We start from the raw sequence: 14,647 nt of genomic DNA, 5'->3' as shown, positions 1-14,647 counted from the left end.
AGCAGTGCTGCACCCACAGGCACACAAAACTGAACTGATGTCTTTTTAAGTGGCAGTTTAAGTAGTCAATAACTACTTTACAAGAAAAAGTGAAGGGGAAAAAAAACTGTAAGAAAAGGCATTTGTGTTTCTCTGCCTGTAGAGATTTCAGAAAGTAAAGCAAACTGCGAACATTTAAAAGTCCCTAAAACACTTAGCATTTCAAAGACCCACAACACTGCTTTTGTCTTGCAGATCCATTATGAAACCCCTGGTGTGTTCCAGCTGTGGATCTGCATATGTTCTGTGGTCACTCAAGGCTGCTGGGGGGTGTAAGTGTATATTAGGCAGGTTTCACACAGCCTACTTGCCACCATATGCAAATATGTGGACAAAAAAATATTTGGCAGCCACTGATTGTGCAAGTTGTCCCGCCTAATAAGACGAGAGAGGTCTGTAATTTTCATCATAAATACAATTCTAACTGTGAGAGACCAAAAAATAAATAAATCCAGGATATCACATTGTATAATTTTTAAAAATAATTTATTTGTATATGTTGCAGAAAATAAGTATTTAGCACCTACAAACAAACAAGAATTCTGTCTTTCACAGACATGTTACTTGTTTAAGAAGCTTTTCTATCCTTCACTTGTTATCTGTATAAAAGACACCTGTCTGCACCTTATAACAATCAGACTCCAAACTCCGCCATGGCCAAGACCAGAGCGCTGTCTAAGGACACCAGGGACAAGATTGTACACCTGCACAAGACCATTTACAAGACAAGCAGCTTGGTTAGAAGAGATCAAATGTTGGAGAAATTATTAGAATATGGAAACACTTACAATCTCCCTTGACCTGGTGCTCCATGCAAGACCTCACCTTGTGGGGTACAAATGAACTTGAAAATGATGAGGAAAGAGCCCAGAAGTAAAAGGGGGGAACTGGTAAATGACCTGAAGAGAGCTGGGACCCACAGTAACAAAGGTTACTACAGTCCCTGAAAAAAGTCTATTTTGTAGAAACACCTGCTATTAAACTTACTTTTAATTAATCAATTGGAGTTAGAAATAGCTCATATGAAAAGTTAAAACCCTACCAAATTATGTTTAATGCATTGAAATGAATTAGTTTCACTGAAAAAAAGATTTAGCATTTAATCAAGACAGAAAGGTCAAATTTTGGCAAGACAACAGTTTTGTCACCTGTACAAAAATTCAACAAATTTATTGCAAATACAAAAATATGTCAGCAAAGAAAGTAGTGGTGCTGTGAGATCCAAATGTAATGGCACTTGTATGACTTCCATGAGCATGAAAGACGGTTTGGCAAGGATTCATACAATTTATTGATGACATCATCAGGATTAGAAAATAAAGCAGTCTTGCATGCCTCCCAGAGTTCATCGATATTCTTTGGTTTCATCTTCCATGCTTCCTCTTTCATCCTACCCCACATATGCGATGTTCATGTCTGGAGACTGGGCTGGCCAATCCTGGAGCATCTTGATCTTCTTCAAATTGACAAACCTTGATGTGGAGATGGAAGTATGTGATAGAGCACCACCCTGCTGCAGAATTTGGCCTCTTTTGTGGTTGGAAATATAAAAGGTTGCTAAGATTTCTTGGAATTTCGGACTATTTATGTTTCCTTCCACACTGCAGATCTCTTGCACACCCCCATACTTGATGTAACCCCAGACCATGATTTTTCCTCCACCAATCTTCACTGTTTTCTGGGTGAATCTCGGGTCCATGCAGGCTCCATTAGGTCTCCTGCAATATTTGCGGCGACTGTGTGTCAGGATTGACTGCAGCTGTGCTAATCACCAGTGGCCAATCCTGACAGCGCATATAACCCCTTGATTTCCACCCCTTCGAATGGGAGCTCTGTCAGGATTGCCTGCAGCTGGGCTCCACACCTGACTCCAATACTGACGCCCCATAAATGCCGGAAGTTTCCGCCCCTTCTGGGTCTCCGGCATTCTGTCACGACTACGGACTTACGAGGGAAGGAAGCGCAGAGGTTTGACGTACTGGGAAGGGGGTTTTATTATAACAAACAATAAAGAAATACAAATAAACAATGGCGCGGGGTCCAAAAACGGGAAATAAAAGGGAAAAACACAAACTAACCCGTAGGCGTGTGGCGATTGCCAGAACTCAAATCACATACACTGTTACCAAATGAAGTTCATGAAAATGCCGGAGACCCAGAAGGGGCGGAAACTTCTGGCATTTATGGCCCAGCTGCAGGCAATCCTGACACTGTGGTGTAATTCAACATAAAATTCATCTGAAAAATCCACCTTCTGCCACTTTTCCAGCGTCCATCCTTTTAGCAGGCTGTGGGCCTTGGCAAATTCAAATGGAAAATTGTCTTTTGTTTAGTGCTGGCTTCTGGCCACTGATTCGACCATCGAGGCCATTTCAAAATAGAATCTGACAAACTGTTCTGGTTGACACAGGAACTTCAGGTAACCAGGTCTCGTGGAGCTCTGCTGCAGTGTAAAATTTTCTGGCCCCTTTTTTCGAGCCAACAAACGGTCCTCTCGAGCAGTTGTCTTGCGGGGTCTGCCTGACCTGGGCTTGTCAAAAACGTCTCCAGTCTCTTCAAATCTTTTTTTTGTCCTCTGTACTTGATGCTGAGACACATTGAAGGTCTCTGCAACATCAGCAGTGGATCTGGTCTTCAGCCTCTTGATAATTAACACTGTAGTCTCAGGGTGAATTTTAGGCATGTTTGCAGAGGTCTAGTTGCAGTTGATGTGAAGGTCTAGTGTACTGGGCTTCTTTTTATACACCTGAGACCTAATTGATCCATTATTAGTCACAGGTGAAGTCACATATGTCAAGGCGACAACACTTACGTCTTTGCAAAAATTGACTCAATGGGCTTTACCAAGCTTTGAATATTAGAATACTTCTTGACAGTTTCGTTTTGCACTGAAACATTATTACAAAAGCCATTTCTTGTAAAAATCTTGATTAGAAATAAATTTCAGAGGCACTTGAGGTCAATTTGTACACAAGCGACAAGACTTTAGTCGAGGACTATATTAGTAACAGAATTCTATAGGGTAAATGTGCAGCTATGAATCATTTTGTGAATTGACAGCATCAATTTGTGAATAGACTGCAATGAACAGTCAATGCTAATATACTATGCACGATCCATCATATGTTCTTTGTTGGATGGACTATTACACAGTAAGGCATAAAACGGTTCTACTTTATTGGTGATATGGCTGGCTCTTGTTGATCAGCTGTGCTGACCCGTAATGGCAGGGTGTCATAGTTGCTTAAGGTAGAAGAAGTTGCAGGAATATTTTCACTTGGTTCTGGTTTTCATGCTGGTTCTTCTTTTGACATTCCTCTAGCTGTTCTTCTGTTCTGCTGTGCTCTCTTGTCTCAAATCATTTTTGTTTTTCTGAATCAACCAACTTTATCTCCAGAGGGACCACACCACAGGTTGCTTCTGACCAGAGATTAGTTCATTTTGATGCTCATTATAAGGAAGCCATATAAGACTTATGCAATACACTCTCGCTATTTACTCATTCCATGTTCACTCAGGTTACAAATAGCTGATTACAGAGACACCAAACAGTACATGAATATTAATTTGCATCATGGCATCCCCCATTCCTGTCAATAACTAGAAAACCTGAAGTTAACATGTAATTAACATGTCAAAGTCTATTGTCACACTAAGTTATATTAGTCCAGAGGTTTTAGATACTCCAGGACAATTAAAGAAATAATTTTCCTCTTTGCTCCAGAAGCTTTGATGGGAAGGCTGCATGACCTTTGCCCCAGTCTCCCGGTTAAAGGGGTGTCTTGGATTTTATTGCAAAACAATCACAGCTCTTGAGAAGATCTGCATGGAAGAATGGGACAAAACACCAGTTCCCTGGCTTCTGACATTGCCAACCAAGGTTACATTACAATGTATTGAGGTAACTTTTTCTATTGTCTAAATACTTCTTTTCTGCACCATTATACAAATAAATACTTTAAAAATCATACAATATAATTTCCTTTTTTATTATTTACTTTCTGTCTCTTACAGTTGATATGTACCCATGATGCAAATTACAAACCTCTCTCATCTTTTTAAGTGGGTCAGCTTGCACAAATGGTGGCTGCCAAATACTTTTCTGGCCCAATGCAAATACACTTATACACTCCATTACAATATGCAAAATCTGTTGCACCTTTTACCTGTGAAGATCAAGTTTTTGATGAGATGTGTACTCAAGAACACCTCTGTAGAACTCCTAAAAACATCCTTAAATATTGTGCCCTGGTTTCATATGTGTTGTACACATCAATAAAAGGGTAGTTTGTTTCTCTGTTCTTTATTGTTAGTGGTTCTTCATCTCTCAGCGGTTCAACAAGCCCCACACTTAGCGCTGTGGTTAGCACCACTATGAAAATGGTTTGATCTAAATAGTTTGATCTAAATTGATTAAATTCTGTAAAATTTTCTACTAGAGCATAATTTATCACTCTAGTTTTACATTTGCTACTTTTTGTCAGGATCCGGTCCGAAATGGGGGTTACTCCGGTTCAGGATCCGGACCGGAGTTTCATTGTTGTCCTGTGTAATGTTCCCTAATCGTTTTCACCTGTGTTAATTGTATAAAGCTGCCCTGTTCGTTTCTGTCCGCTGTCAGGTCTTTGAAGTTATGTTCCGTGTTCACCAGCGTCTACGTCTCGGATGTCTCCCCTGTCTTGTGATTCACAATTAAACCCCGGTTTCGTGATGTCAGGTGAAAGTCATGTGATGTCATTCCACGTCTTCTCGTCACTCTTCGTCCTCCTCTCCGTTCACCCGCCGCGTCATGCCCGCATGGACGTGACACTTTTATACATTTGAAGGTGAAAACCTTTTATGCTTCAAGTTTAAAGGTATGTGTAAAATCCGTTTCCCAGAATGTCCCGTCAGCTCGCCGCCGTGACAGTATGATTTTTACTGGGGTAATATTTCAACTTGAGTTTCGTACACTTTTTTCAAGTCCACCACAGATTCGCACCACAAGAACATCTGGTTGGTGTTTTATTAAAGAGACATGGAACAGACTGGCAGACTGGAATATTGTTTGTGCACAGGCTGTACTGGAAGCATGGCAAACATGTCCCATTTGCATCTGTCCTTGTGTTCTGTTAGGGTAACTACCACATGTTTTTCGAGTTGTATTTATTTCCAGCGCTTTTGACCTTACACTAACGAACTAGCGTTGCGGTGAGTGTATAGTCTATGTGTGAGTGTGTGTGTGTGTGATCGACTTACTCTGTGGAAAATTGGGTGGATTGTCATTGACGTCGGTCAGAGTGATGTTGACGGTGGTGGACCCTGACAGGCCGCCCACCTGACCTGCCATGTCCTTGGCCTGAATGACCACAGTGTAGTGTTCCCTCGCCTCCCGGTCCATGCCAGCCAACGCTGTCCTGATGATTCCTGCACACAAATTGCACAAAAACAAAGGAAAACACTTTGTTAGAATAGCAATAACACCCCTTAGGCTGAATTTGTGTGTGAGGGAGTATTTAGACATATTTTTTCCACGCTCAGTCTCTCACTTGGACGTGACTGCCCAGGCTGTGACTCAGGATCTTTCTTCCCACCCAGGGCTCTACGAAGAATAACCAAGCTGTCCATGTATAAGCTCTCATCCACACTCCTCCCTGCCTTTCATCACGCCGCTATAGATTAGGAAAAACTGGCTGCATTGTTCCTGTCTGACTCTCAGGTCTCCTAGCTAAAGAGATGTCACCATGTTCACATGTAAATAGCAAGGTAACAGCATACAAATCGGTTTACCTTACGTCCTCCTGCTGGAATCAGCTGCATTTCAGGTTGCATACTTAAACAATGGACAACAAATATAAGAAATGAACACTGTGTGGTTTAAGCAAACCAGAAAGTGAGGCTTTAGTTTTGCTTGGTGACTGTGCCCCCAGTGCTAAAGGCCAACGTCCAGAACACACACGGCTGGAGCAAGGCAGGGGGCTTTTGTCTGCACGTGATGCTTATCTTGAGGACGGTGTTTTTTGTTCGTTTTTGGCCCAGTCGGGATTCCAGGGTGATATTAACTGCAGCCTGCACTGCACTGTGCACATGAACAGAATTAAGCAGGACAGAGGCGCTTCAGTCACTGCGTTTGGCTGAAGGAGAGCCCATGAGGCATGACCCAAAAGTAAGACTGGCCCTGTGGACATTGGATGGAATTTAATGCTTATGACTGGAACCAATCAGAATCCATTCCACATCTCCGATACTAAATTATAGTAAAATTGAGCACAACTGCTTTTTTTTTTTGTGTTGAAAGTTTCAATGTCACGTTACCTGTTAATAATTGGGTTGTGCTATCTTTAAGTAATCTATTGACACTGAATATTTGATCATTTGGCTCAACCAGGGGAAGAGAGCTGCAAGCAAAGACAGGGTTTTGCCTACCTAGTACGTTAAAACCATTATGATGTGATACAAGATCAGCTTGGTATTTTTGCATCAGCATTAACTCCTTGGTTTTGGAACTTTCAATCAGTCCATTTTAAACCACAGGATGATACAGTGCATTCTTAAAGTTGGCATCAAAAACAATGCAATCACATCCTGTTGATATGTTCTAGTTAATTTTACTGAGATTGTTTTCTCACATGGCAGCATACAAGTTTGGTCCCCATAGAGCAACACAGGGTCAAGTGTGTTGACAGAAGACACAATGATAATAACAGGACTTTCACAAAGTGCAATTTCTTCAGTTGCCACTTTCCTAGTAAACATTCATGTTTTTTAAAGCCTCCCACAATGCCGCACTGTGAGCTGCATGGTTTAATATGCATGACATGCCATGGCATAATCACAGACAGAGGAGATAAACAGGTAAACTGACAGATGCAAAACACAGGGCTGCAGACACGGCCAAAGCCCTTTATGGACTCTGTCAGAGTGAATAAACCGCACTCCAATTCCGAACAGATTTAGCTGGACGCTGGTGTTATTTTGTGCTTTTGTGCCGATGAGGGTGTGTGTGTGTGTGTGTGTGTGTGTGTGTGTGTGTGTGTGTGAAAATGAGAATAGAGCAGAAACAACAAATACTGAAAAATCAATCAACCCAGACTTAGAGTAAGGCAGTTCATTCTTCCACTTTTATCTCCCCTTTTCCTGAGCAAAAAGGAGAATGTGAAGGAAAGAACTAAAACGTCTGCGTATCCTTAGGGTCCCTTTGAAAGATGAAGTAATTGCTGCTCACACTGTTGTGTTCGTTACCATGCACAGGAAGCGGACAGGCCTAAAAGCAGCAGCAGGAGCAGATTTTTTTTGTTTTTTTTTAAAAGAGGAAATTAAACTCTTCAGGAACCCTAGACTTCTAATAGAAACGTGCCACTGCGAGTAGCTTTTCGTTGCAGTGTGTGTAATGGTTTATAATTCATTGGTCGGCCCTGCTGCCTGGCCTGTAAATCATTATTCAGGCATTAGCACGCTGCTACGGCTGGATATATGGCGTGAAGTGGTGCTTTTGAGTAAAGAAAAAAAAAAATGCATTTTCATTGCCGATCCCGATTACGGAATCAGCCAATCAGCAGGACACACAATCACTGATGAGACAGGACCAGTCACCCTCTGTGCTGTTTCGCTATTTTTGGCACTGATTACAAACCCTTCAAACAATCACTATAATTATATTTTTTTACTTTATATGAAAAAAATTACTCTAAAATTAGTTTGGACCAGATGCTTCCTCTACCACCAGAAGAAGAGAAAGGTGGGGATGATAGACACATATATAGATGTCTGCAGTGCCATGAAAGAGGGTTAAGCAGCCAGCAGATTTCAGCGTTAAGGTTAACAATCTCGTTTTTCTGCATGCTAAATGGTAAAAATACAACCGATGCATACAAGTGACAATGTGCGTTTTACAGCACACAATGTACACTCAGTGAATGCTTATTATTTACAATAGTACTTGTTGTTCTCTGGCTACATGGATATTAGACTGCGATGAAACAGTCCATAGTTTTCAGTTTTACCTTAATATTTTACAGCATTGGCTCAAATATAAGATGGCGATCGCAAGACAACATTCCTTTTTTTAATTAGTTAAAACCCTTGGTACCATATTCCAGTATTGAGTTTCTCGTGAGAACGAGGAGTCAAGAAAGATGATATCACTTTTCAGACATTGAATAAATGAATAAAAATGGGCCATTATAAAAGGTGAAGTATTGATGACTAAAGAAATCGAGATCTTGCATTTTGATAACCAAAAATTTTGGTTGAATATTGTGCCTTGGGTACTTGTGGGGGAAAAAAGACATTTCTTTTTATTATTAGATTTGCTTATTTCAGACCAATACCTTAAAAAGTCTCAACATTTTATTACCATTGTCATTTATTGAATCTCACTAGCCTTTGACAAGCAATTACAGACAAATTGTTCATCTGCACTTAATTTGCTATGTCATAGTGCAGCTCTAGGTCGGGACGACAAAAAAAAAAAAAGCACAAATGTTTCCGTGAGCAACTAATTAAGGAGTAGGTCTAACTTATTTGATTTCTTTGCGGAACATCTTCTTCCTTAACTCTTAAGTCTTGATACACATTGACACATTGCAGGTAATATGGTTCCGAGCAGACTATAGCCGAAATCCTGGTACCGGTTGTACTGGCAAACAAAATTACTCCTAATATGAAAAATAATTGAAAAGATGAATCAGCAGGAAACTGCTTTCCTGGTTGTTTTTATCTCCTCATTTTTCAGTGTTGTGTGATTTGAATTTAAAGGGCCTTATTTGTCTTGTCTAGCATCCCCATGTAAGACATTGACATGTGCATCACTTCCATCCACATGAAATCCAAATCCAACAGAATGCTACAGGGAGGTCTATGTTGCAGCAAAAAAAAAAAAGAATAAACTACATGGCTGAAGTTTCATCTGGATGACCCTCCCCCACCTTATTTTATACTGATAGAAGCATGGCTCAGTGCACCCGCCGCCTTATCGCTCACAGGGCCTGATAAAAAGTCACCAGCTGATGTGAGTCTCAGAACAGTCAGGATATAAAATGACTGATGCCAAAAGTGTGTTTTCATAACATGTATCCCAGTATATATTACAGATGCAATATATATGGAGATAACTGTGTAGTCATCGTGGACTGTCATTTACTGTGTATATATGCATCAGCACAGATATTAAAAATAATATTCACTAACAAGAACTCAGGGGATATGAACTAAGCAATTATGTGGGAATAAAAAGCTACTTATTAGCAAGGCTAATTCAGAACTAAAATCTGACAAAAAATATGTTTTCAATTTGCTAAAATTGGGCAAAGATGGGATACAATGATTCACCTTGTTCCAGAGTCATGAAATGCATCAGGGTACGAAGCACAGTCCTTATAAAACAGGCATAATTATATAATAAAATGAGGTTAACAACAGTAAACTTTTCCTTTGTACTGAAATAAAGCAAATTATAACAAGAAAATGACTAACTATTAGAGAGTGCATTGTTTACCAGGTCAGAGAATATAATGCCGGTTTTAATCTGCTCTGATATAATTTGACTTGATTGCAACTGTAACCTATGTGTCTGGAACACCATATTATTTGTGAAACTAATACTAGTTTTGGGAAATTATCTCTGAGGGCCTCGGACCCAGGTCGGCGCTTAACTGGCTATCCAGGGAATATGCAGAGATTTTGGCTGAGACCCAGAGGATCCATTTAAGGAGGTTGAGGGTGGAGAAGCGGTGTTCCCCATCCTTCTGTCCAACTCCCAGACTGCCTACTGCTGGAAATCTGTTTAGGGTAACCTGAGACAAGATAGAGGCTGTAGTCTGTGACGACATTCTAAAGCATTTTTGATCCAAAAGGTACGACAATCTTTATTTTCTTTTGAACACATTCAGCTAAGTGAATCATCAGCACTTGGCCCATTATGAGAAAAACATCTCTTGGACTCTGGTGTTACTCAGGAGCTGGTAACATGGCCAGCACTGGTGCTTTGTGTAAACATACCACTGATTAAATGGAATAGCAGCAGATGGTCTGTCTTTTTAATGGGGGCAAAAAAACTACATAAAACTCCACTGTCTTCTATCACATAAAACAATCAAAGTAGCGACGGCTGAAAACTGAATACATTAACAATACATAGTAAAGAATTCTGCACCAGCATGTAAAAAGCTATGTATTCAGAAGACATCTGTGAAATGCAGGTGTAAAACAGCGGTGCTGCAGAATTATTTGACTAGCAATACTTTGTGAGAATAAAGATGCAAAAATATCAACAAGAATATTATTTATTATTGCAAATTTCCCACTTTTGTGACTAATAAAGGATTATTATTATCTTTATTTTATGTAAAAGGAGAAGTGCCTGAAATCCTGAAGTTGAAGTTTAGCTTTATTGTCATTTCAGCTACATACATGTTAGACAGTACTTAGTGAAACTAAAGAACTTTTTTCGGGTCCTGCTGCTACATGTAACATTTAAACAATGTTACATACTGACATAAAGTGCACGTGTGCGACACAGACAAACTGGGTCACATAACACGGTGACATGTGAAATGAATAATAAATGTGCAAAGTAAGATAGTGCAAATATGCCTGTGCAAAATGGATTGGTCCATTATTAGATGATATTACAGATAGATAAATTATAACAAAGCTTTCTTGACTTTTATATATATATATATATATATATATATATATATATATATTATATGTGTCATGTTTTTATATGTATTACATTTTGAACTCCACAAAAATCTCCTCCTTCGTGTTTGCCTCTTCCACTGGTCTCCATGGAAACAAGCCTGCTCATTTAGCAGTGTAATGAAGGATTGTGTCACCACGCCGACCCCAGGTCAGTCTGACAGCAGCAGTTACCCTTTGCCTAACCCTGTCTGATAGCGTCAGCAGCCGTCTCTCAGCTCAGCGCCAACTTCTGAAGCAGGAGACTCTCACCACTGAGCCAAAAGGATTATGGGAGATTAGCACTCAGCAAGCCTGAGGCCTGATCTTAAAAAAAAAGAGGCAAGATGCCTTCTAATGACCTGAGGACCATAACAACAATACAGTTCATCATCAAAAGCAACTTTGTTCTGGCGACAGGAAATATGGATCAAGATGCATTTCAATATACAAAATTACATCTTCATGTTCATAAAACCACTTTTATTTATAAAATACAGTGAAAAATAAGATATTATATGATAATCACCAATCGGCTATCTCAATCCAATCAAGTGCCCATGAAAGCATGAACTTAAAAAATCTCTTTAATGCCAGCATCCACACCTTAATCCAAAGTAAACCAATGCTGAGAAATTTTTATTATTTTGACAAATTATGCAAATGCACACGGAATGGTAATCATCAATTATCAATCGTGTGTTATCAAACAGGCATTCCGCTGTAACCTCAATATCCATTGGAAGATTATATTAATCTGTTTCATGTCATCTGAACTAGCGGACTCAGTCTGCTCCGTCAGAACGGCCCGCCTCAATGACATCTCTTTAATTTGATCCGAGCAGGATGTGTTTAATCTCCACCATGAGAAAAGCCTTGATCTGTGTCGGCGCTCACCGCCAAGCCGAACCCCTCCCCACAACTCCCCAATCAGCAGAGATATTAGCCTACTTAACACAGTGTATGTGAGTTGTGGACTGAGTGTGTGTTGGGGCTTTTAAAACTGGGTCTCATTATCCAACAAAGCCACTTCTTCCAGCGTTGGGGGCTTGTGGACCGGGGTGCAGAGCCGGAGCTCATTATTGGTCAGTGCGTCTGTCAATGGGTCACAATATAACGAGCCAAGAGCAGAGCCCAGCCAGTGGCAGCAGGCTCAAATTTCCTCTCATATCAACAAAAAAGTTGTCGTGACTACACTTCTTCCTCTGTCTCACAGACACAATATTGCAGCATGTACTCTGAATGAAACATGCAAAGGGCCCGGTTTTACACAAAAGTATGGACTTAAACAAACGGTATAATATATGGAGAGTGTGTCTTCTGCATCAAGTATGTCTTTTGAATTTGCAGAAATAAACAGATACTGCCTGTGTAGGGGAAGCAGAGATGGTACCGCATTCCAGATTCCATTGACATCCCTCCAAAGATAACGTCAGACCAGGGCAGAATGACCACTCCAAAGAATCACAGAGCCCATTCCAGATCAAAGAAAAAAAAGATAAGAGTCGCATAACTTAGGGAGCCCTCTATGTTGACCTAAGATAAGTGCAATCGGCCCATAAAATCCAAGACTCCTCTTTTAACCACGAGAATGGGGAAGAGGTATGCATGCTTCCCTTCAAAGGAAAACTTTAATTCTCCTACACAATCTGAAACTCCTGGACTAATGTCACTTGGTGGGACCTAGTTAACTTCAGGTTTTCTAACTATTGACAGGAATGTGGTGTTCCATGATGAAAATGAATACTGTACTGTTTGATGACTCCATTTGTAACCTGAGTGAATGTTGAATGAGTGTGAGTGTACTGTATAAGTATTATATCACTTTCCTATAATGAGCATCAAAATGAACTCATCTCCGGTCAGAAGGTAGATATAGAAGAAAGGGATACGCTACTACAGCCATTGGTTAAGGCCTCAACCTGGGGTGTGGTCCATCTGCTCATAAAGTGAAAGTGATTTTCATTGTGAAATACTGCAGCACAGCACACAGTAACACAACGAAATGTGTCCTCTGCTTTTAACCTTCACCCTTGGTGAGCAGTGGGCAGCCATGACAGGCTGACTTAGGCTGAAAAGGCACTATTCAAAATGCTTGATGAGAATAAAGACTTGCTGCTTCTGTGTGAGACTGCAACCTTGAGATCTATGTCTGAAAGGCACAGATCTGTTGCTAATTTTTTTTAACGAAAAAAAAGTCCTTACAATAGGCAAGCAATGAGCATGCGTGTCTCTTTGTGTGTGTGTGTGTGTGTGTGTGTGTGTGTGCAAGTCTGATGTCTGTGTTCTCATTTTGCTCTCCAGGCAATTATTGAGAAGCAAAATTACTCTACGCATTACTGATTTCGTGATCCCACAGCGAACGACAGTGCACACGCGTGCATCTGTTTTTATGGAAAATGGAGATCTATTAGCCTTATGACCACAATTATCTTCACATATCAAACAACAATTCCCATTCCCTGTGCTTGATTAAAGAAAGATTGGCCAGAGGAATTTGAAGGGAAATTTTGCCTCACACTTTCAGTTTCACCTCGCCTTTCCTCCACCTCCACCCCTCATCTCTCTTTCTCTCTTGGATTGATTAATGTGTGGCTCGTTCTTTCTTGTTGGGCCAGTTAATCTAAACTTTTTTTAATCCTTTTGTCTCCCCCGTCTGTGTGTAGCCTGACATTCTCATAGATAACGATTAAAGGCCAATTACGGGAGGGCCGTCTGAAAACCCTCAGCAAGCACTTCTGGCCGATAGCATCTTGTTGCAACCAGATGACTGCAGTTTCGGTGAGAACCTAAAGAGGATTAGATTGGCTGTAACTTAATGACAAGACGCCCACTGAAAGTCAAACTTCAATAAACACACTCAGCACTTGTCCTATCTGCCGCTGCGTAAACCATCAGGCAAACCTGGTGGCTATAGTTCCTCATTATTACTACCAGGATTCTTCAAGAACAGTTTAAAGTTGTTGTAGAATTTAATAGACATTCAAAAATATTGTTAGCCCTTCAAGTTTCTGTAGTGGATATCACGTTCGCCTAACATGCAAAAGGTTCTCGGTTCGTTGACCTAGTGGGTAGGCAAGGGGACAAGTAAACAGAAGGCTGTGGGTTCGGGTACCAAACTGCCAAGGTGCCACTGAGCAAAGCACCGTCTCCACGCACCGCTCCCCGGGCGCCTGTCATGGCTGTCCACTGCTCATCAAGGGTGATGGTTAAAAGCAGAGGACACATTTCGTTGTGTCACCGTTTGCTGTGCTGCAGTGGGTTACTGCAATGACAATCACTTCACTTAAGAAAAAAAATTATTATCACAAAATTCCTCACCGAATGACAAAAATATAATTATGTATAAATGTAAAAATGAATGTAAAAATATAAATGTAATAAACATTAAGACTGATCACCCACATTAGATATAAAATCTGTGGGTAAGATGCAAGTATTCTTCTTAAAGCCCTGCCTTACCATGGCCACTGGTCGGTCCAGTGTTAGCAAGCCTGTTGTTGAGGGAGGGACTGTCAAGTTTGACATTTTATCAATGGCATTTTACAATGTCTCTTTTTTTGCAGGCTGCTGAAATGTAATTGGATTTTATTAAAAAAAAAAAAAAAATTCATAGTAAAGATCTCAAGCTGATGTCATGATAAATGCCACATACTGACAGGTGTAGTAGAAGTAACTGAGGAACGTGGAACTTACTGAGGATATTCAGAAAATTTGTAGAACAAATTAAGCAAATTTTGGGCAGTGTTACAAAAATATTTCTTTAATATTGATGAATGTAGTCGAATTAGTAATGCCACTGAATGTTACTAAATGCCCTATCTACATTAATTATACTACTAAAATGGGGCAGTGGTGGCCTTGCAGTAAAGGAAGCGGCCCCGTAATCAGAAGGTTGCAAGTTCGAATCCTGATCCGCCAAGGTTCAACTGAGGTGCAGCTGAGCAAA

General features: G+C 40.4%; 1 protein-coding gene across 7 annotated transcripts in view; it reads right to left on the bottom strand.

The window, feature by feature from the left end:
- LOC114767330 (cadherin-18-like) overlaps positions 1 to 14,647 on the bottom strand; it is a 194,266-nt gene that overhangs the window by 36,691 nt on the left and 142,928 nt on the right. For all 7 annotated transcript variants that reach the window (XM_028959042.1, XM_028959007.1, XM_028959032.1 and 4 more), the window contains one exon: positions 5,278 to 5,445. In XM_028959042.1, the coding sequence (XP_028814875.1) occupies positions 5,278 to 5,445 (168 nt within the window). The remainder of the gene's footprint in view (positions 1 to 5,277; positions 5,446 to 14,647) is intronic.

The sequence above is a fragment of the Denticeps clupeoides genome, chromosome 2 (genome assembly GCF_900700375.1).
Source record: "Denticeps clupeoides chromosome 2, fDenClu1.1, whole genome shotgun sequence".
Taxonomy (NCBI): Eukaryota; Metazoa; Chordata; class Actinopteri; order Clupeiformes; family Denticipitidae; genus Denticeps; species Denticeps clupeoides.
The sequence above is the reverse complement of the archived record's forward strand: the minus strand, read 5'-3'. Positions and strand labels throughout refer to the sequence as shown.